Consider the following 24,273-nt stretch of genomic DNA (forward strand, 5'->3'; position numbering starts at 1 on the left):
CATGTTAAACTCCTTTTTGAGGAAACTTTATTTGTTTCATAATCCTTTCCATAGTTTCAGTTGACAACCCTCTTGTTGGGGTCATGTTTTCTTTCAATTAGCCAAATCCAGAAGCTCATTAAGTCTGTAAGCACTCTTTGTAAACGGCAGACTAATTTGCATTTTTTGAGTTGTGCCAGTATTTGTTTTGGAAACGCAGGTTACAAGATGATTCCATTGTCCCTCAGTAATAACTGATTTCAGAATATTTTTGACTACTAACAAAAAGAATAACCAGTAATATCCATTTATTCTGTTTTAGGTATGTTCCACAAAGCCAGAACATTCTGCTATTAAACACAAATTGTTGTAGGTCATTTATTATAATTATTATTACTATGGTAATGAAGCAAAAACTAGATGAGTGAACATCCACTAAATGTGGTGCTCCCAAAATTTTTGCCAGGAATTCTACCTAACATATAGCTGAGTAGCGATTTCAGTAGCCAGTTTCTAGTATTTTTAGTTTCATTTGCAAATTCCACCTGAGAGCTAGCTAGGACTCCCTCACACGCAGTGACCACAAACCTGGGAGACATGTGAGGCAGCCATTGCTGCATTTCACACTCCCACTAACTTCACATTGCTGAAGAGTTCTACATACTGGGGGAGAACAACAGCTACCTAGATGTATCATGTCAGTCAGTGGATACCACCATTTGCGAGTACTTTGCTTTTATGATTGGTGGGGGATGTTGAGTCTTATCAAATTGTGCTCTTTTGGGCACCTGGCCTCATACGACTGAGGTTTCACTGACTATCAAACGGGGTTTTTTTAGACTTTGTGTTTGTGTGTGTAGAGGGAGAGAGAGGGGATTACACTAAGAGAATTTGTCAGAAAGACTGTTGAAGTGGAACCACAAAGTGCTTTGAGACTTGCGTGTGTGTTACTTTAGTTAATGGCATCAGTGACACTATGTCTCAGAGCTAGTCGCTGTCATTGCATAATTTCAAAATGCACCAGCAGACAAGACCTCCTGTCAGGTATTATGCTAATACAAGCTGAAGAAACCTGTATGTGGTCTATGCCCTAATAACAACAGATTGTAAGCATAAAGTCTCACATATTTAGAGACAGACATAAACACATGCTTGTACATACTATATACATACCAGAGGCGATTGCTCTAAGACTGCAAGGGAAGCTCAGCTTCCCCTAAAATGTCAAAGAATAAGTGATCAAATATATACTGTTGTGTATACATGTCATTGAATAAATATGCACTACAACGTGCTCAACTTTTGTTCAGAATCAGCTTCTTATCACTGGTAAAGACGCGGCTTTCCTCTCAATCATTCCTGCAGCTTCACAGTTCTTTAAACAGCGTGGACGCTGAGCGTCCACAGAGTTCAATAGCGAAGCAGCGAAGTGCAGCGAAACGAGACAAGTGATTGGATAAATGCTGGGCTTTGTCCCGCCCATCGGACGCTCAGCGTCTCTGGGGGTCTAAGGGGCAGGGGGCTGGCCTCGGCTGGCCCGGACGCTCAGCTTCTGCACGATGATTGGATGATCTGTCTGAGGCTGAATCCCTTTTTGATTGACAGCGAAATGAGCGAATCAGCGATCCTTTGGTGTAAAGATCCTTGGGAGCATTAAATTTTCATTCTGTTCTGAGTTAAACCTGAGAATTTCTTAAACCTCTTAGCGGCATTTTCTTTGTTAAAAACAACTAACGACAAATCGAGCTTCTATTTCTGGTGGGGTTTTTTGTAGCTGCTTGTGTTTGGAGACTGACTTCTATCACTTTTTCTGACTTCTATTGCACTTTCTGACCAGCGGGTGCTGTTGAGCCCCTCCACCGTTAAAAAAAGCACTCACAGGCGGACACACTTCACATGTTTAAGCATCCTAGCTCTGCTGGCCATTGAGAGGACACTAGTCAAGTCCCCGGAAAAGACGTCTTGTTGGTACGACAGGGTCACAGATCATTTTGTTGAAAAGGAACGGAGGGTAGAATTTACGTATAAATAAACCGACACATTTTATGATGTAGGCCGAAATTGAGCTTCCCCTCCTTGAAAGACCAGCATCCGCCACTGATACATACTATACATTTTTTTAAAATCTACAGAAATACCCAAATTTATAAACCAAGAGTTTGATAAATTCTTCAGGAATCAACATGAAAATCACCCAAGGAATACTAGAAATATTTAATGGTTAATAATTATTAACACTACTGTTTTTCTGGGGCAAGTATTAGTATTTCTAATGTGTAATTCCAGCCATGTGTGCACTGATACTACAACTCACAAAGATACTGCATCCCTCTCATTCAAATAAAGCTTTTGAATGCCAAGCCACTTTGATGATTTTCTTGATAAAAGATGTTCCCAACTCCTGCCATAGTGTGCATTTTTAATTAATCCTTTGGGGTCTAAGGACAGTTTCTCAATTTTCTGAAATTCATCTTTAAAGTACTTGTATTATAACATACTGCCCACGTGTTTTATATCAAAATGTTCGGAACAATCTCAGCTCTCTCGTTAAGAGAGGCCCATGTGACCTAGAGCATTTTATGAAGAGATAATCTGTCTCTAACCCTGAAAAATTAAATTCCTTTACTCATGTGGATGAATCGTTGTGGTGACTGAAATAGTTTTATCAGAGTCTTAAAAACATGTGAATCCACCAGTTAGAGACTGCAAGAGGCAGAGGAGGCGTGTCTCAGGCTTATACATAGGCTTGTAACTCGAGATGTACAGTATAGCGTACAGTCGCGATAACATGCGATCAAAAGAGCAGTGTGTTTGAACTGTATTTCTGCACTGCGTTAGATATTAATAGAAACATCGCGAATGGTCGTTGACACACCGGCACGTTCTTCAACCGCAGAGGGTTTCACCTCTTTAATAAATGACAACTTCAGTGAAACTACAAGCAAATATCATGTTACAGTTTTTATTTTACGGCAGGGAAACTCTAAACTATGCATTGCCTTGCTATATTTGGATACTTAGGCTCATTTGTTAACAGAAATATTTGTTTCACATGTTTCAGAATGAAGGAATAAATTGCCTAATTTAGAATTTCCACAAATTCCTGGAAAAGACCAGATTCTAAAAATAGACACTTGTAGATAAGGGTCCTTTGCAACTCTCGCCACCTAAAAAAAAAAAAAAAAAAAAAAAAAACTTCTTCCACATACAAATAATAATACTAACATATAATCTTAACCCTGAAATGGATTAAGCGGCAAAGCCAATGATGAAGATGACGATAAGTACAAATAAGTATCAAATGTTATGTTGCATCAGGAAAGCAGTAACCTATGAATTGGAAAGTGTGTGTATATATATATCACCTTAGCTGATGTCTCAAACCAGCCCAGAAAGCCAGTCTCCTTACAGAAGTTGTCCATGAGGGAGGCATTGTTGGACCCGTCTTTCTTCTGGTCACATTTATTGGCCAGCAGGACAGAGGGGATGGGATTGCCATTGGCAAGTTTCACCTTGCTGTCCAAATCGTGCTTCCACTTTGACACGGCCTCGAACGTAGAGCTCCTGGTCACATCGAAGACAACAAATGCTCCAACTGCCTCCTTATAGTACACTCTGGTCATGTTCCCAAACCGCTCCTGACCTGATAACAACAACAAAGAAATACACTTTAATGTCATTCATATCACAGATAAATTATACACACACAACCATGTTTTTTTGCAATAACATATTGCTAAGTCATTAGTTTTTGCCACAAGAAGCAAAGACTTTTCAGAGTCAAATTACAGGGGGAAAAAAAGGGGAACGTCAAGCTTTTAAAACATGCAATATAACATTAATGCCAAGTTCCCATCAGTGTTCATAGCAGCTTTTATAAACTGATCACCCATATTTTAATGACACACAGAGGAGGAGTGAGACTTTGCGATTTTAGAGATATTTTACCCTTTGTCTCAGTTTAATGCCCAATCTATATAAACAGACTTGCAGATATGCAAACATTAACTTTGCCACAATAGTCCACGAGGCAATTGGACTGTTAAATTCTGTCATTCAGTTATTTTGCAATGAGGATAGTGCACATTTTCTCATGAAGATCAATTGGAAGCCAGGCTTCCTATCAACTGTTGAAGATCAAGATGTACACAATCCAAAAATAATGATTAACACTAAATATATTAGGCAAAGTAAAAGGTCTTGATAGTGTATTGATTTAGTAGGTAATATTTCAAACACAAAACAAATGTTTGATGGTTCAAACAACTGTAAATGCCATGGAGCTGAATCTGTAGCCACTTCTTGACAAAGCAGTAAGGAACTGTCTATTTCATGCAGTGTGTGGTGTTCTTTCAATTGTCGACACCCCCCCAGCTATGAAAGTATTGACATCCTTCCTCCCTCTCTCTCCCCTTAAATTATCACTGACAATGCTGGCCCCCGCAGACACCCTTTCAATCCACCTCCTGAAGTGCTTTATTTCAAAAACTCAAACAAGGTGGGTTCCAGCACAAATCGAGGGCAGACTTACTTTAGCGGTGTCTCAAAGCCTAAGTGTCAAGTGAATAGTGCTCCTTGTGAAACAGCTCCTTCATTTCAATTACAAACTAAAGGTACTGCTATATCATTTACAGTTATTTGTTTTTTGCTGCAACAATGAGATACAGAACCTTTCTTGTGATGTCACCAAGCTGCTTTGTGGCCAGACAAAGGCCAACCAATGGCTTGTGTCTGGATGCTCAGCAGATACCACAGAACAAAAGACTAAACAATGACTTAACATTACACTATAATTACCAACATGAAAATGTACTACTTTTTATGATTTTACACGGCCATAGGGACAGTCTTTCACACCATACCAATAAAGTAAAACTAGATGCAGTTAAATATATATATATAAATATAAAATAACAAAGCAGAATAATTAATCGTATGCACAAAATGCGAAATGTAAATCAATTTCATAGTTTTACCAATCAATCAACAAAGTAATATCAGCCCAATATTGCCACGCCATAAATTTCCTAATTCCTGCTTCTGACTAGTGGGTCACCAGGCCCTAGTGATCCAGAAAGAAGCAGCATGTCTCGTTTTAACTGGTTTCTTGTAGCTGCTTGCATCAGATGCTGATGCTCACATGAAAAACAAAACTGGACCAGCTCTTCCCAACCTAATGGTGATGATTAAAATTTGATTTCCACTTTAAGCCTTCAAGTTTCATGTACAGTAACCATCATCCTTCAACTTCTGATAAAGACAAGCATCAAGAGTGTTCTTTATTCTTAAACCATGACGTTGGAACTGTCACTGTTTAGGTATCAGCCGGCTGTATCTAGCAGTATCTTAGCTCAAGTGTAATGTTGTCTGTAACCAGTACAATATCCTCTGAGACAAGCACTGTTTAAGTGTCCTATTATAATCCTATTATATTTGAAAGAGCTTTTGGAAATGTGGGGAAAACAAGAATATGCAAAAAAATATATAGGAAAAAAAAGTAGACATGAAGTGTTGAAAAGGCTTTAAAAAGGTTTTCTGTTTAAATGTTTAGAGCAAAGCATGACTGGGTTTAACTGTGTAGCACTGATGATTTCTCTAGCCCTAAGCAAGTAGGGCTTAGAAGAGAGTGAATATGAGGCACGTTCACACTCGATCTCTCTCTCTCTCTCTCTCTCTCTCTCTCTCTCTCTCTCTCAAGGTTCAGCGTGCCTGGGGAGAGATCAAGTGGAGCATGGTGCAAAGACTTAGAAAGCTGGATGGACAGAAAAAAAAGAACGAGGAGACGTGGAGAGCCAGGGGTTCTTCAGCAGTGGCTGCTAATACCACATCAAAAGACTCAACGTCTCAACACGTACACCCTATTTACCAGCTTGGGGTGAAATCCTATAAATTACCATTAACCTGTGCTTGACCATACATCAAACCCATGTGCCAAATGAAGAATGGCAATAATAAAAAGATAAGAAGCTGTTCAACTTTGAGGGGAAATAGCTATCTTTTGACACACCCATAAAAAACAAACCATGAAAAAGATTAAACTGAGCTTGACCTCCTTTCTCATCTTATGTACTGCAGCATTAATGCAAAAAAAAAGAATGTGTGTGTGAGAGAGAGAGAGAGTGAAGCTGCAAAATGAAAGGATGGATGAATCAGCGTGTAAATGAGAGAGAAAGGAACAGACAGTGCGGCAGCATTGCCGCAAGTTTAGTGTGCTTACAATGACATCCACAGGGAGATTAACATGCACAATACATTATTCTGCAGTGAATTCTACCAAGACTCAGTAGGTTAAACACAGTCTAATTGCCGTTTTCATTCCAGACCTGTTAGGGAATGAAAAGAGGCTGTCACCATTAATGGCCCATGTGTAATTTGTCAACGGCAGACTTCTTAAACCTTCTTATCAATCCCTTCACAAAGATGAGTCAGGGGACTGAGAGCAAGTGAAAATACACAAATGTGCAAAGAGCTTTGGTACCCAGGACGGGGCCTTGTAATCACTCTCTTTCACTAAGCCTTTTCATTTGTACCGTTATACAGGAGAGGCTATCTGACTCATGCCCATTAAAGGAACATATGAAAAGTGAAAAGTCAAATGGATACAATTTTCTCTTTATTAATAGCAAACCTGAAATGAAAATGGGCCATTTTTACCTTGTTAGCTCATGTATCTGGTCAGGTTTCATCACAATATGCTGTTTAAAAGACAAAGAACACTCTTTTTGTCTTGCATTACCATACACCAATATAATAAAGTTTTTGCATTTCTGTAGTTCCACTAATCACTGGGAAAATTTTTATGTTACTACTTTTGTTTCACTCATAAAGGAATGTTTCACAATATCTCTCTCATGCTGACGAGAGCCACAAGGCTAATAAAGATAAGCGACGGCATCATGCTAACTGTATATCTGATCACACTGAGTTTGCCATATCCGGCACAGAGTTGTGAAATAACCAGTCAAAAAGCCTAGCTAATGTATGACATATGAATGAATGAATGAGAATATTTTGGTCTCTGTATATCCTACTAATCCTGCAGGTAATTTTATGGTGTTTCTAGGAAATTACACGTTTTGTAGGTGTATAAAATAAATAAATAAATAAATAAATCGCCTCATTTTTCATCATTACTCAGGGAATTGAAACACACACACACACACACACACACAAGCTTAAAGGGAACATTTACAATTGCAGGGAAATGCAGTTCTCTCTGGTTTGTTAACACTCAGAAGTCAAAAAACGACTGTTCTTTGCACATGGCTAAAGTTTAACTTGTCTGTAAGTATTTATTCACTTTTAGAATTTCCACATTTGTAATTCAAGTTGTTTAATTTAGTTGTACATTCGGTTAGCTATCTCCCAAATTTAGAGATATTTCCACTTTAAGTGATAAGTCAATATTACCCACATATGGAGCAAGAATAGTGCAATATCCTCATCTCACTTAATGCTTTTCAATATTTGGAGGTCTATCCTTGGTCTAAATAAAAACTCCAGATGCTTCTACTATGAGCAGAGACGGCGAGTGTAAAGCCGAGAGAGTTTGTTTATCCTTGGACACATTAGACCAGTGTCCAGTGCGTAAACAGACTGGAGAGCAAGCAAATGTTGAGGAAATATATGATTATTTTAAAACATTTTTTTGATTAAAATCGTGAACATAGGCTTTAAAGGTTAATCAGTAACAACCTCCTTGAAGTTGCAGTTTTGTCTGCAGTTTATTCCACTGTTAAAGTTTCTTTATTAAAATTTGCTTAATGTAAAAATATAGTTAACAGAAAACTCCAGGGAAAAACCCAACCCAAACTCCTGACATAAACAGATCTTGAGTGATCAACTACATTTGGGGCAAACTAGGACTTTAAGGTGAGAAGCAAAATGAAGTAATCAATGAAGTAAGGATGCCATAGTTGTTCCTTCGGGTGATAAAGGTTAACATCCAAACTTTTTTACATTAAATACTTGCTTGGCACCAGAATTATTTGAGTGATGAGAAGACTTCGCCAGACACGCTTGGAATAAGTCTAGAATTTTCCTGTGTGTAAGCAGTGCTAAGCCAGAGCTCAGAGTTCACACACCGGAGGACTCTGATCACACTCCCGTCTCTTTCGCCTGACATCACTTTGTTCTTTTCACTCTCTTGTTCTCCCGGCAAGAGAGACAGCAAGACTGCCGCAAGCCAAAGGGTGTGTGTGTATTTGAGTGTTTGAATGTTGCAGGAGGCATTTATGTGAGAAGTCATGTAATGGGCCTGTAATACTTTCCAGTCACAGGGAAAACTCCTGTAATTCAGACTGATCAGTTAAATGTTAAAACTCTGTAGATTTCACTGGCTTTTTAGAGGAGCTTTGGCTGATGCTTTAGATCTTGCTCTCCGGCTCATATCAGCAACACCACCACCACCACCACCACATCAGAGATATCGCTGCATCTGAAATCAAAGTTGGCGATTTTAAACAAGTTGTCATTTAATGAAAAAGACCAAACAGCTTCTCTCAATATCACTTTTTATGTGGTGGTTCAGTGATCAGTGAGATCCAGGGACCTGATAAGGGATGATTACGTTCATTTAGGTTATGCAAGCCACTGCAGGGGAAAAATAAAAAAATAAAAGTTCTTGTTACTCTAATAATGGAGTTCATTTAAGGACAACCAAGGGACACAAGACACGTAGCTTAACTGATTAAAGTGCATAATACAGGTTTGAGTGACAGATTTAAACTTCCAGTTACTCAACAGGGATAGGAGAGTTTTGTGCAACACTGACTCTTCCAGTAGGCCTTAAAAGTCAGGGAATTAAAAAGCTAACATACACACAGTCCATAGCTTAAAGGGAATGTTTACAATTGCAGGGAAACTCCACACTTCAGAATGAAACCAACCCAGACAGAACTGTGTCTTTTATGGTGGAACAGTGTGTCTGAGGAGGGAAAATGACTGCTGTTTGTACATGGCAAGTTTTTCTTCACTTTTAGAATTACTACAGAAACTCATTTGTAATTCAGGTTGTTTAGTTTTGTAGCACCTTGGCAGTTTTAAACAAGTTGTCATTTAATGAAAAAAGACCAAACAGTTTTTCTCAACATCACTTTTTATGCGGTGGTTCAGTGATCAGTGAGATCCTGGGACCTGATATGGAATGCAAGTCACTGACAACAAAAAAAAAAAACTTGTTACTCTATTAACAGGGTTCATTTAAGGAGAACCAAGGGACACAAGACACTACTTAACTGATTAAATCACATAATGCATGTTTGTGTCATAGATTCCAACTTCCATTTACTCAAGGGTTAAGAGAGTTTAGTGCAACACTGATTCTTCCTGTAGGCCTTAAAACTTCATACTGAAGATTCATTATAAAACTGCAAGATACAAACTAAAGAATGCACTACATAAATGTCTTCCAAGCTTTAAAAATAAAGCTTGGTGTGTTCTCCTCTTGTCTGCATGGGTTTACTCTGGGTGACTGTCTGTGAGGAGTGTGGTATGTTCTCCCTGTGTCTGCATGGGTTTCCTTCGGGTGACAGTCTATGAGGAGTGTGGTGTGTTAATCCTGTGTCTGCGTGGGTTTCCTCCGGGTGACTGTCTGTGAGGAGTGTGGTGTGTTCTTCCTGTGTCTGCGTGGGTTTACTCCGGGTGACTGTCTGTGAGGAGTATGGTGTGTTCTCCCTGTGTCTGTGTGGGTTTCCTCCAGGTCACTATCTGTGAGGAGTGTGGTGTGTTTTCCCCGTGTCTGTGTGGGTTTCCTCCTGGTGACTGTCTGTGAGGAGTGTGGTGTGTTCTTCCTGTGTCTGCGTGGGTTTCCTCGGGTGACTGTCTGTGAGGAGTGTGGTGTGTTCTTCCTGTGTCTGTGTGGGTTTCCTCCGGGTGACTGTCTGTGAGGAGTGTGGTGTGTTCTCCCTGTGTCTGCATGGGTTTCCTCCGGGTGACTGTCTGTGAGGAGTGTGGTGTGTTCTCCCTGTGTCTGCATGGGTTTCCTCCGGGTGACTGTCTGTGAGGAGTGTGGTGTGTTCTCCCTGTGTCTGTGTGGGTTTCCTCCGGGTGACTGTCTGTGAGGAGTGTGGTGTGTTCTCCCTGTGTCTGTGTGGGTTTCCTCCGGGTGACTGTCTTTGAGGAGTGTGGTGTGTTCTCCCTGTGTCTGTGTGGGTTTCCTCCGGGTGCTCCGGTTTCCTCCCACAGTCCAAAAACACATGTTGGTAGGTTGATTGGCGACTCAAAAAGTGTCCGTAGGTGTGAGTGTGTGTGTTGCCCTGTGAAGGACTGGTGCCCCCTCCAGGGTGTGTTGCCGCCTTGCGCCCAATGATGCCAGGTAGGCTCTGGACCCACCGCGACCCTGAACTGGATAAGCGCTTACAGATAATGGATGGATGGATGGAATTAAACAAAGTGTGAGAAAGTGAATGATTAAAAATCGTTAGCTTGGATTTACATAACATTTCAAATAAGTACAACCTAACCCCTCCTGTTGCAGAAATCAGCATTATAACTCTGGATAAATGTATAAACACAGGCTACTTAAAATGTGAAAGTTCGGATCATGGAGCTGACCCCAGTACATTATGTAATTTTATTAAAGTCTTTATTATTTATTATTCATACTTGCCTATAGTATAATAATGTATTTGTAGTATAATTACTGTCAGTTTTCTTCCTAATTGTAAAGGAATGTACCCCAAATATTTCCCTGAATACTTTTACTTTTATGAATAAATATGATTTAATATATATAAATAAATACTGCAAATTTGAAAGGAGTATCATTTGGTTTAATGTAATTTCAGCCACTAAGTGTTTCTGCTAATGCAACAGCCCTAAAAGCACACGTTTCACCACCCAATGGTCTCCATTTCATTAATCTCCACTCTCTCAGCTGTGCATTTAACATGCCAAAAGCTCCTTGGGTTTCTCAGCAGCTAATTGCTCTTGATTGCCCAGCTAAATTTAGTCTTTTTAACCTCAGGTGAATGCCTCGGGGGTGTGACACGCAGGAGGAGAACTCCTCGTTCTTCCGCAGATTTGTCATGGGCCCTGAAAAAGTCAACTCTGCAGCATTACGTACGAGACTGGAGCCTGGGTAACACAGCTTCTTCTTCTTGGCTCTTTAATTGACAGGCTCTCAGAGTTTAAGGCTGGTGTTCTGCTGCAGCTCTTTGGTGAGAGCAAGAAAACCGCCAAACAATTGAGCAGTCAGCTCAGATTAATACTGGCCAGGCGATCTTAATAACGGCACTCATGAGAATGGCAACTATTTGTCATCGTGAGGAGAGGAATGGGAACACAGGGAAGGAAATAGTTTGAGAAAAATCACGAAGGTGCAACTGGCAGGTTAGGGCTTGAACTGAAAGAGAAAGACACACAGTAACTCTAGACGCTCATGATGTAAGAGTTTGGCAATGTATCTGCATAGTGCGTTCTCCTCTGGCTTGAGCTCATATTAAAATGCAGCAGCAATAAGCATGACAACCCGTTTGGACACAAGACGTATAAAAATGCAGTCCACTTCTTATACACACACACACCAAGCTTCCTTAGATAATCTTCTAAGTTCACAATCCCTCAGCTATGCTTTCCACCCACCTCGCTGCCTAAATTATGACAAGATACCATCCAAAGAAACCAAGCAAAAAATATTTTCAAAACCAACCCCTGTCCATGTTGATTTCACACACAGTGGGCAGTTGAGTTCAATATTGCCAAAAAAAAAACACCTGACCTTAACAAAAAGCATGCTCTCCAAGTTATAACTCTGCCACTGACCTTTAATTCAATCTGCAGCATGTTGGTGCTTTGACAGAGGGCTCTTTATTGAGCTGTGTTTGCAAAGCACACCGTAAGGGGTGTGAGTATTGGGCACCTTTCTCTGGGTTCATTTCAATAACCACGCCAGCCAATGGTGCTCTCAGAACTTGTCAGAAGGTGAAAAGGAGTACTGTGTGTCTCTGTTTGCTTCTTAATGTCAAGGATCAATTTCCATTCCTCTCTAATCAATAGCACCACGCCTGAGACAAATGGTGGCTGCTACTGCTGGCCATGTACAACGTCAAAATCATCATGAGAACACAGCCAGTTTAGTATTTGTTTTAAATTTGAACAAATCCATCGGTAATGATCATTAAGCCACTGCTATTAGTCTCCTTTACTTCATCTACAGTTTGGTCAAAGCAAAGCTAAAACTCAACCCTCCCACGCTACAATATAACAATTGGACACCTCAGACCATGCCAGTGTGGATGTGTGCTGCATGAGGTGACTGTGAAGGAAACAAGAGAAAGAAAGAGCAAAGAGATATAAGCGGAGAGCGAGAGCCATAGAAAAAGGAAAACTCTCCGTCCATAGCCATGGCAACCAGAAGTTTTCCTTGTGTGGTCCTAATCGCAGTTACTATCTTGTGGGTGTGTTGCCATGGAAACAGTCCAAGCCAGACGAGCCAGCTGCAAGTTGCCCACCCCTTCTTCATCCGCGCTGTGACAAGCAACGCACTTCAGACACTGACCGGCCCCGGTGTCCCTCAACTCACCCACGACACGAGTAATGATGGCAGTGCAGACGCAAGGAGGCAGCGCCCAAACAGGGACAGAGGCGATCCGTCTGCACATTGAACATCCTGCAGAGGAGCCTATTATTTAACTCAACAGGAACTGACACTAAAAACAGTGAAAAGGACATGAGGAAAAAAAAATAAATCGCCTCTCTAAGCAGGGCAGAGACAGGCTTCAGGGGATGTTTTCTTACCTATTACAAGATGATACGCAGTTATGCATGATTTTCTTAACACAAGAAAATCCTATGTGGTATCAGGGTTTGTTTTCGCTTCATTAATGACACATTCAAATACTCTCAAAGTAGTGACTTATTATTTTTAAATGATGTTGATTTTAAACTGGCAAAACCTTTATGTTCGTTGTTATACACACACGTATATAGACAAAAACATCAGCACCCAATCACATTTCTTTTCCCTTTCTGCTTTTCAACTGCACCTTTTAGAGAGAGAAATGTTACTGTCTTTTATAAACTGTCCAAATCGCTGGCACAATGGCCTCTCCAGGACTCCAGGGCTGTAATCTGCTTGTCTCTCTGAGGCAGCCCAAGAGCAGTACAGCTATTCTAAGCTGCAGTGGGAGGGCGAGCTCCTGGTTTCACTCAGGCTCCAACTCACACATCTTCACTGAAGGCCTCGATTACAGTCATCCCATTCAGGATCATTATCATAATCAGTAGGTCGAGAGGGAGTTAAAAAAGAAAAAAACAAAAGCAGTCACGTTCAAGTCCTTCTACCAAACTGCCAATTACGTGCTTGATTAAGAAGGTTAATGGAGGGCGTGGAACCAGAGGACTGAATGAAGAAAAGTGATCTGATCTGTTTAGGTTAATAGTGGCCTGGACTGCGAACAAGGGAGTGCAAATATGGAAACATGATCAACTTTAAAGAACTTTTCAGTGATATAATAGAGCTGAAAATCTGATGAGTGTACATGTAGTAACAAGCACTGGGTGGGGAAGGCATGACATGCAGGTTAGGTCTACTCTCTGACAAGGACTGAAAAACAACTTTTAGGCATTGGATTTTATTTAAGGTGTTGTATATTAAAAGGGTGTGTATTATTCATTCATTCATTCATTGTCTGTAAGCGCTTATCCAATTCAGGGTCACGGTGGGTCCAGAGCCTACCTGTAATCATTGGGCGCAAGGTGGGAATACACCCTGGAGGGGGCGCCAGTCCTTCACAGGGCAACACACACACACACACACACACACACACACACACACACCTACGGACACCTACTTTTGAGTCACCAATCCACCTGCAACATGTGTTTTTGGACTGTGGGAGGAAACCGGAGCACCCGGAGGAAACCCACGCGGACACGGGGAGAACACATCAACTCCTCACAGACACTCACCCAGTGCAGGAATCGAACCCACAACCTTCAGGCTCCTGGAGCTGTGTGACTGTGACACTACCTGCTAACCTTCAGGATCGAACCCACAACCTTCAGGCTCCTGGAGCTGTGTGACTGTGACACTACCTGCTGCACCACTGTGCCGCCCGGTATGTATTATTATTCTTTTTAATTAATTAATAAATTAATAACACTTTCTAGAGCTCCTACTAACACAAAAACTGTGAAAAACACAACACAGTTTTTTGTAGTCTGCCCAAAACTGAAAACATGGCATAAAATGGGTCGTATTGAAAGGGTTTCTGCTGCATCTCACATTGATAACATGCACTTCAGAGCTCCCTGCCTCCTTGCCTGAGTCTCTGTAATCACAGTGCTGGACCCATCCTTATGAGAGTGCAAAGATGTGTTTAAATACTGATTAAATATGGCAAAAACAAGAATGGACAAGAAAGAGAACCAAGCAAAACCGACCAAAAGGGTAAAAAAAGTGCTGCAGTCTTTAATCCTAGTGGTATTTTGATGAAAGAATGTCAAACATTTTTTAAGACCCCAGGGGAAATGTTAACTTGCAGAAAACAGGGTAAATATATATACACACATTAGATTTTATCATGACTTCATTACTCACTGTAACTGAGGAAACAAAAAAAAAGTGTTGGCAATGCAATTAAAAATAATAAAACAAAGTTAAAAATACTTTATATCGGTCTTGGTGATCATTAAACAAAATCAAATCAGCTTTGGAAAGAAGTACTCCTAATTCATAATTAAAATCCTTAAAAATATATAGTTATGGAGGTTTTAAACATTTTTAAAATGTTTGTATCTTCCAGCAGGATTACATTATGCAAATTATTTATACACAAACAAAAAATAGACCAGTTTCAGCACCTGTTCCTTTAAATGAGAATGAGCCAAATGCAGTTCACCCCCAACGAAAGCAGCAGCAAAGAGGGAAAACAGAAGCTCTCGTCTTAGCTCTTTTAGCTTAAATTTCTTCAGGTTTTGCTGTTCTTTTCACTGTTTTGCTGAAGTTCTGTTTGGTTCTGTAATTTTAATACACATTGTGTCAGATTTATAAGTTTTAAGTTTGCACTCTCATATAAACATGGGTCCAGTGTTGAGATTGTAGATACTCAGATGAGGGGGGCAGTACAATTCTCTCGCAACTCTCTGCACTTGATGTCTAAGTTGAATAAATATCTAAATATATCATTTTAAATGTATCCCAGGCTTTCTAACTCAGGCAGTCCAGCCAAGTTTTTTTTTTACATAGATTGTGCTTTGGGACACACTCTAGATCCACAAAGTAATGAGCAAAGGCACTGAAAAACTGTATTTGATTATTTTTCACATGTTCCCTTAAAGCACTTATTCTACCGACAATTTGCCCAGCAGCTCAGATGTGCAGGCACGGTAAAGAAGAGGAAATAAGTAACAGCTCTGTGAAAACATTACTGGTTTCACTTGTGTAAATGTGAAACTGATATTTTGTAATGCTGACACTGCAGACCATTTTGTTATTGTTATTTTATGCATTGTTTTATTTTCATTATATACTTCCAATGCCCATATACACATTCGGAAAATACAGACAGTAAGATTTTTTAAATTGACATTATAGAAGGATATAACATTTACTGGCATAGCATATTAGCTTCCAACAAACTGCATGCAAACAATAAAATTAAAGGTCTCATTAGAAAAGTGTTAGCCATTTTAATTTAACCAACTGCTCCTTACACAGTTAGACACCTGCTCTTTCTTTTAAATGCATGCAAGTTCCATGAAGTAATACATCTACCCGAGCTAATCAGGATCAAAACATTTCATACATTAAAGTTAACTTAAAACAAAAGATTAAAAACAAAAAAACGCCAGTTGACATTTAGCTCTGTAACAACTGTACGATACTTTAATACAGAAATGAGCACTTCAGCACTGCATTCGTGCTTCTCCATACAGTGTCAGAGGTGGACACATTTTTTCTACACCTTCATCAGTAGGTCTATATATCTGCAATATCCGCAAAATCAAGTCATTGGGCCGATGCCAGAAAATACCTGCCAATGCTGATACAGTACCGATATCAATGTGTATGGGTAGAGTTAGTACTGTAAATGTAGAAGGTTTATGTTAACTTCAGAGCTTCATATAACGCCAGTGAATCTATCCCCAGAGAACATCCCCAATCTCTCACACTGCTCTGGTTTGATTTTGTTCCACAGTAAAGTAACTGTAGTAGGTTTCTTTTTTTTGCCAATGATGTTCCAGAGAGTGTCAGTTCAGATCAGGACTCGGGCTGGCCGTTTCATTATTTCAATGTTTACAGCTTCAAGGAATTGCTTTACCTGTTTTGCAGGGTGACAGGGGCAACGTCTCTTAAAAATAATTGCCGCTGACTGGGAGAAGTTCGCAGTAAAGGACCCACATGTTACCAAAGGAGTTTCTGATAAACATCAACATTCACCTTGCCATGTAGCTGAATAAGAGGACCTGCTGAAGAAAACATCTCTCAAAATATGACACTTTCTCCTCTAAACTTAAATGACACCTTCACACACTTTACCCTGTTTCCCCAGTTTGAAGCCAAGCAGAACGTTTACCATCTGGCCCAACTAAATTAAACTCGCTTTCAATTCTAAAGTGAACCTGGGAAAAGTCCTCCTCTATCCACGCATGAGGCTCCTTAGCAAAAGGTTATTCTAGCCTTGGATCCTTTTGCTAATGAGAGACTTGGCTATTGGAGTGGGTTTTCAGTCAGAATGATCAAAGCCTGCAAGGTACAATATATCTGTGACAAAACCTTACCCGTTCAGTGGTGCATTGGTAAGCAATTCTAGCTGTAGTTTTGTACTGATTCCCCAACAAGGACCTCGGGATCAGCTTGTTCTCTTGCGTATTTCATTCATTCATCAGGGTCACGGTGGGTCCGGAGCCTACCTGAAATCACTGGAAAACACTCTGGAGGGGGCGGCAGTCCTTCACAGTGCAACACAGACACTTTTGAGTCGCCAATCCACATACTAACGTATGTTTTGGACTGTGGGAGGAAACCGAAGCACCCAGAGGAAACCCATGCGGACACTGGGAGAACACACCAAACTCCTCACAGACAGTCACCTGGAGCAGGACTAGAACTCACAACCAGGTTCCTGGAGCTGTGTGACTGAGACACTACCTGCTGTGCCACCATGCCACCCCTCTTGCGTATTTGTCATATCTATATGATCATCATTTAATTAGTGACAGCCTAAAGCTTCAGAGTTCTAGAAATTATGCGCTTGGAAGCTTGGCTTCTCTTGAGATACCTGAAAAGCTAATCCCTTTTGGCCTTCATCTGAAAAGCTTGTTGTGACAGGGTTTCCCCTCACTTTGGAGCATCTCACCATCTTGAAAAGTGATTGAGTTGGCAGATAAATAGGGTTCGTCCAATATTTAAAGGAAGCACCAATTGTCAGAGAACCAGACAGTTGTAAAATTGTCATTTCAACCATGTATATATACACAGTGAAACAAGTCATTTAGCAGGACCATGTTGGACAGTTACTACAGCATAAGGACAGCAAGAACATACATTTATGGATAAACTTATAAATCCTGAGTTCTAAAAACTGAGAAGGCACTTTTTGTAGCAATTTCTAAATAATGTACAGTTCAGACTCCTGACTGCCAGTATCTCTGCTTTATCAGTAGAGATAAGCAGGATCTCAGACTTGACCTTCATGTCAAACTTGATCTGGAAAAGGGCCCAAATGTACTGCAGTCCGAGCGGCCTATACAGCTCAGTGGCTCCTGCGCTGGGTGAAACAAATGCTGAACAAATACCAGTCTTCTGGTCTTCATTCCTCTAGCAAATAATATAGAGCCCCAGAAAGTGGAACAAAGAATGATAAGAAGGGCAGCTGGTGAACTTTCTACTCACGCACCACATTCCAGCGGTTCCTCCCCTGGCTCAGAGCTGGTTTCTGGCTATTCCTCAAGCTCCTCCATACAAATAACTATAAATAATGGACAGGCGGCTCAAAGGTGTCCATAGGTGTGAGTGTATGAATGAATTCATAGTGGTTCCCACCTTACACCCTGTGAATCTGGGTGAAATGAAATGAAATATACTTCACATACTACAATGTACTACATTTCACACAGGTCTTCAGTATTTAGACCTCCCACAGGACCACCACAGAGCAGATATGATTTGGATGGTGGATCATTCTCAGCTCTGCAGCGACACTGACTTGGTGGTGTGTTAGTGTGTGTTGCACAACTACCTCGTTGGTCCACCCTGTAGATGTAAAGTCAGAGACGGTAGCTCATCTATTGATGCACAGTTGTGTTGGACAAGGGCACTGTTGGCTGGATGTTTTTGGTTGGTGGACTATTCTCAGTCCAGTCAGGACACTGAGAGGTTTAAAAAATCTAGTAGCCCTGCTGTGTCTGATCCACTCATACCAGCACAACACACGCTACAACAAAGATCCACCACTCAGATTATACCTGGTCTGTGGAGGTCCAGACAGAGGAAAATAGGGTGATTTGTGGATAAGAATGTATGCAGATTAACCATTTAGACTACAGTCTGTAATTGTAAAACTACAAAGTGCTCATGTATGGTAAGTGGAGCTAATTAGCTGTAGGTGTTCCTAATCCAGTGATCATTCAGTGTATATCACTCTATTCATTTTAGGATGTTGTAAAATGTTTATACATTGTATATAATAAGCTCTGAAGATACCCTAACATGAAGGGAATTCAGGTACTCAGCTGTGGTCTACAGGTGTATAATGCCCCCTGCATTGGGCTTTTGAACACCAAATTATGTTCTTTGAAGTAATGGAGAGAAAAAAAATATTTAAGATATACTACTGATCCAATATCTGTTATATTTTGGTTCTGTTTTATAGATTGTTTAAAAAGTTGTTGTTAAATCAGTATTTTAGTATTTTGTTAAATCAGTACTTTGTGTTGTTTTTTTTTTATTGCAAATCACTTCTATTTAAAGTGTAAACATACACTATGTTCCCAAAAGTATTCGCTCGGCTGCCTTCAAACCCATAGGAACTCGAGTGACATCCCATTGTTAATCTGTAATGTTTAGCATGATGTGGGCCCACCCTTTGCAGCTATAACAGCTTCAACTTGTCTGGGAAGGCTTTCCAAAAAGTTCAGTAGTGTGTTTACAGGACGTTTAACCATTTTTCCAGAAAAACGTTTGTGAGGTCAGACCCTGATGTTGGATGAGAAAGCCTGGCTCACAGTCTCTGCCCTAATTCATCCCAAAGATGTTCTATCTGGTGGAGGTCAGGGCTCTGTGCAGGCCAGTCATTGCTTTGATGTGATGTAAAACTTGGATACAGCTGCTCTGCAATGGAAACCCATTCCATGAAAATCTCTACGCACTAATCTAAAGGCAACATGAAATTTGGAGATCTGTAGCGATGGACTCTACAGAAAGTTGGCAAGAGCTGTGCACTAAGCATACGTTGACTCCACGCTGTCATTTTTTGTTGCTGTTGTTTCCAATCACTACCACTGACAGTTGACTGTGGAATATTTAGTAGCTAGGACATTTCACAACTGGAGTTTTATACACCTAAATTTAATGCTTTGAATGGGTAACTGAATACTTTTATAGCGTGTATATAAGGAAGTAAAAATTAGTGTCAGGAACTTACTATAATCACTTTCCCAAAAATATATCAAGAAGGAACTGAATGAATTATGAAAAACCTGCAACTGTGAAATCCCCTAGGGCTACATGCCAAAGGGTAAATTAAAGTCAAACCCACATTACCTTGATATAAAATAGTCTTAATTTAAAAACAAATACGTGGAACCCATCCAGCACCACTTGATAAGTCTGAAGTAATTTATCGTCTTTCTGATTTAGGTCACGAATATTATTGCCACATTTTGATATGGTATTTCCAGTAATGACTATCAGCTTCAGAGTTTAAACAGCAATTGCCTCCTTAAAGTTTTTATGTTGACTTCATGATGCATATTATCTTAAATTTTAAGGGCACAGAGGCTCATAAAACAGCACAGTTTCTGACCAGAACAGAGCGATTTGAAGGAATACTGGCACAAGTGACGCTAAAATGAAACTGAATGTTAAATACAACCATTCTTCCTCTGAGTCCTTTTGGCAGACTGCATTACATGTGCCTCCACATTGCTATTGTGCCTCAAGCTTAATATGGTAGGATGACTTCCTGACACAAGAGCAGGAACTGGCTTTACAATCAAGTGCTGACCCTGACTACTGGGGGTGCGGTAAATCATACAATACGTCTGTCACGAGTAAACCTTTTTCAGTATTTTTTTAAGAAGAGAAAAAAATTTGGTCCATTGTGGATTTTCAGCAGGCTTAGTGTGGACTTTTCAGATTCAAAATTCTTACATACCTACAGGGATTTAACCCTTTAATCCCAACAAAACAATTTATATATGTCCAAATTTAAAATTATTTTAATTATTAAAATTATACACAGGATAACATGCCAGTCCATTAGAGCTTCACATAGGGCCCACCACACTCTCTTCCTACCTGCAGCCACAACATTTCTGTTGAATCCAACACCTCAGCACTAAGGTTGCTGTAACTGTTTATGATCTGATCAGCAAACAGCTATCCTTAACAACTACGGTTATTCGAGTCCAGCCCATGAGTACCCAAACCACCCACTGTTTCACTAGCTCTTCACAGAGTCATCAGGCAGGCACCTCCTCTCATTGGTGTTTCGCTGAATTAAGCCCATAACACCTCCAGAAGGCCCAACAGCGAAGTCTGGCGTGCCAGACTCACTACTCTCCAAGCCATATTTACAGTCCTACCCTTTACCATCAACAACCGTAAATCTATACTGGCCTCCCTGGAGACTAACTCTGTACCTAGCCCCACAAACCTAACAATTTTATTGCTACAGCCTCTTGTCTATGCATTACCCTCTAGCCATTTGCTGTCCAACAAACATGCTAAAACCCTTAGCACCTAATTATGCCTCCATGTATACTGACCCTGTGACAAACTAATCTTACAAGATGATAGAATATACTTCAGCATGCCAACCACTGTACATAATCCATAAGTAGGGTCTTCACCTATCCACTGTCAAAGATTTTGCAATGTTGAAAGGACGTAATAAGTTTCTCCCAGAAAAAACATACGACTTGTCTCCATCACTCACAACTCTTGTCAGGAAATCTTCCACTTCTCTAGATTCTCCCATCGAAGCCACTGACCTTGTTTGGCCTATGATGCTGCTGTTGCGCACCATGCCTCCTCTTCCTGTTTGCGAATAAAACTAGTCATCTTTTGCCTTCTCTCTGGTGGTGTGGCCTTACTATAAGCTTTCCACGAATCACCTATTACATGTATTAAAGAAATACATGTACAAAAATTACATCTCTCTGACTGAATTACAAAAGGTGATGTGGTTTACTGGAACCAGCATGGATGCATGTGAATTGACTACCCTGAGGGTAAATTAAATGAGGGTACTGATGACAAAGCTAAAAGCCTTAAAATGGAAAAAGCAGAAAAGCAAAATCGCCCATTTTACAATATTCTACAAAAACACTATCACCATAAAGAAACATAAAATCATTAACGGTGCTCTGGAACACAGGAAACATAACAATAAATAACCATATCTTTGCTTTAAGCACGATTACCAAGACTTACCCAGACTGTATACAGTACAGTTCATGTTTAAATGTTGTGTCCTACAGCTAGAGAAAGACAAGAACAGTCCTCATAAAATGGTTTCATAACACTACTGGTTAGACAGAACAGTTATGAAAGTTCCTTACACTCACTCAAGACACACACATACGTTAACTCCAACATAAGAATCAATGTAACACACTTCAAAGCTTGTTCCATTGCCACACAGTTAAGTCATCGTTTAGTTTCGGTGTAAACCTTTTCACTTCCCCCTTTTAACTTTTTCCTCTGTCCCTGACAGTAAAATATAATCTTGATGATCTGACAAAACCCCCCAAAACATCAACACTGTGAGTCTGCCTCTGAAACCAAAGGACACAAACAAATCTTTGATATTTCTTCTTAAATTCTGTTCTGTGCTCAAATATGGCAATGTGCCACTCTTTCACGGTCTCCTTCCCTCCCTCTCTTTCACTGAGTGGAGACTCTCACAACATGACCTACATTGCGTTCACAATTATGTTCGCTAACATGACCACAACACAGAGCTCACAGACTGTTTTGTTTTAGTTCTCTTTCTCCTCAGAAAGTTTAGAAAAGTCTGTGCTGGAAGCCTAAACTTCATCAAATGGATTTTAAAATGGAAATTTAAAATAGGACACTGTAAAAAAAAATGCATTTTCAGCACTACTTACAGATCTGGAAACAGTTTTGTAATCTATAACAAGCTGCATGTATGAGGTGCAATGCAGACCAGCAAGTCATTTGCATGCAACAATCAGGCAAAAGATCAAAACCACTGATTAACTAACTGAATAACACTGTTTATCTTGTGTTCAGGGACCCTTAATCAGGTACTACTGTAACATCTGTCTTTAAGGACTAAGGGTCCTGGTGGAAGCAGACAAAAGAATAGGATATAGATATGAAAGACTTTAACAAGGGCCAAATTGTGATAAATCTTTGGTGGGGGTACCTCAGAACGGCAGGGCTTGTGGGGTGCTCCCAGTATGTGGTGGTTAATACCTACCCTACGTAATCTAAAGCTAGGTAACCAGTAAACTGTTGACAGAGCTAGGGGTGACCCAAGGCTCATTGTTGCATAAGGGGTGCACGGTTTAGACTGGCTGGTTTGATCCCAGCTCAAATTTACTGTAGAACAATTAGCTGGAAAATAAATGCTAGCTTTGAAAGAAAGCTGTAAGGACACACTGTGCATTGCAGCTTTCTGCATATGGTGTCTGCACGCCAAAACAACATGAGTATCGTAATTTGGCTGTGGTCAAGTCTCCCACAATCTTGTCCTTGGCCATTTCCTCTGCCTCCAACACTTAAAGAGTTTACTGTTTACCTGCTGCACTGCACCTGTGTGACTGACACTGGATAATCAGTGTTATATACACTCCACTAGCCAGTGGTTTTAATCTTCTGGCTGATCCGTTGATATAAATCTTAAAAGTCAGAGTAACACAGATATGCAGCTCGTTTAGTAAGCATACAATAAAGTTGCTAAATGAAATATGTCTGCCTACACACAAAGCACAGTCATTAAAAAAGGATTGTATCGGCCCTTTAAGGAGTCATGTGCTTCAGGTTGACGGCTGCCAGGCTTTCACAAGGGCTGCGTCCCAAACCGCAGGTCTACCCTGTGTACTTCTCAATACGTTCGTTGTAATGTTTCGCGGTTTTGTACACAACGTCTGCAGTAATGCAGGAGTCGGCTGACTAATAAAAAAACTCAAATTGGAGAGTGACAACTTCGGAACAGTGTGCAACTAATCAATACAGACATGAAGGCGTCCCCTCCCTGCGGACTCTGTCCACACTAGCCAAACAAAGTCCAGTCTTACCTGCTATGTCCCATAACTGGAGTCGAACTAATGTTTTGCTGTCCCAGTTGATGACTTTGAGGGCGAAATCGACGCCGATGGTAGCTCTGTAATGCTGGGAGAAGAGCTGGTGGACGTAACGTTTGATGATGCTTGTCTTTCCCACACCCAATTCCCCAATTACTAAAACTTTAAACAGATACTCCTTACACTCGGACACCGAACCTCCTGCCATGCTGAAACGGTTACTGCCGCTGGGAACAAATGAGAGAGTGTCAGTTGCTGGAGGAGGGGGGAAAAAAAACAATCCAACAACAAGTTTCCACAACCACTTCCACTTTTTTTCTCTCCCCTCAGAATCACTCTGCAGAAGTGTGTACGAGTCCCAGGAGCTCAGCTTTCCCCTGGGGAAAGAAGGAGGGAGTCTAATAAAGAGAAAGCGGAAAGTTTCTCTCTCTCTTTCTCTCTCTCTCTCTCTCTCACACACACACTCTCTCTTTCTCTTTTCTTTCGTTCGCTCTCCTCCTGACGGACAACCACCTGATGAGTCACAGGACCCGGAAATCTCCAAATCTCTCGCACGGGCACAAGACTACACTCCTCCTTTCCTTGTCTAGAAGTGGAGTAAAACGCCGAAGCAACGTTTAAAGATTGGATTTAGCGAGGATGGAGTTGTTGTAACTATAGGAAATATTCTGCCCGCCTTTTAATTCAGTGCTGGTGCTTTTCAAATAACATTGAAGCCAGACACGGCACCAGAAAAGAGTCGCACGTAACTGAACGGTTCGTTGGTAACGGTTGGCGGTACACGTCTTTTCAGTTCGAAAGTTCTCGAAAGTTCTTTCAAATATGGGGAGTTCCATAAAGCAGTTATCCAGCTCT

At 40.6% G+C, this 24,273-nt stretch overlaps 1 protein-coding gene across 1 annotated transcript in view; it reads right to left on the minus strand.

Annotated features, from left to right (window-relative positions):
• Positions 1–24,119, minus strand: part of rab32a (RAB32a, member RAS oncogene family) — a 29,407-nt gene extending 5,288 nt beyond the window's left edge. Inside the window, exons 1-2 of the mRNA XM_066677797.1 lie at positions 23,413–24,119; positions 3,345–3,622 (exon numbers count right to left, since the gene is read on the minus strand). Coding sequence (XP_066533894.1) covers positions 3,345–3,622; positions 23,413–23,626 — 492 coding nt within the window. The 5' untranslated portion in view covers positions 23,627–24,119. The remainder of the gene's footprint in view (positions 1–3,344; positions 3,623–23,412) is intronic.
• Positions 24,120–24,273: the final 154 nt, after the last annotated feature.

Source organism: Hoplias malabaricus, chromosome 7 (assembly GCF_029633855.1).
Source record: "Hoplias malabaricus isolate fHopMal1 chromosome 7, fHopMal1.hap1, whole genome shotgun sequence".
Lineage (NCBI taxonomy): Eukaryota > Metazoa > Chordata > Actinopteri > Characiformes > Erythrinidae > Hoplias > Hoplias malabaricus.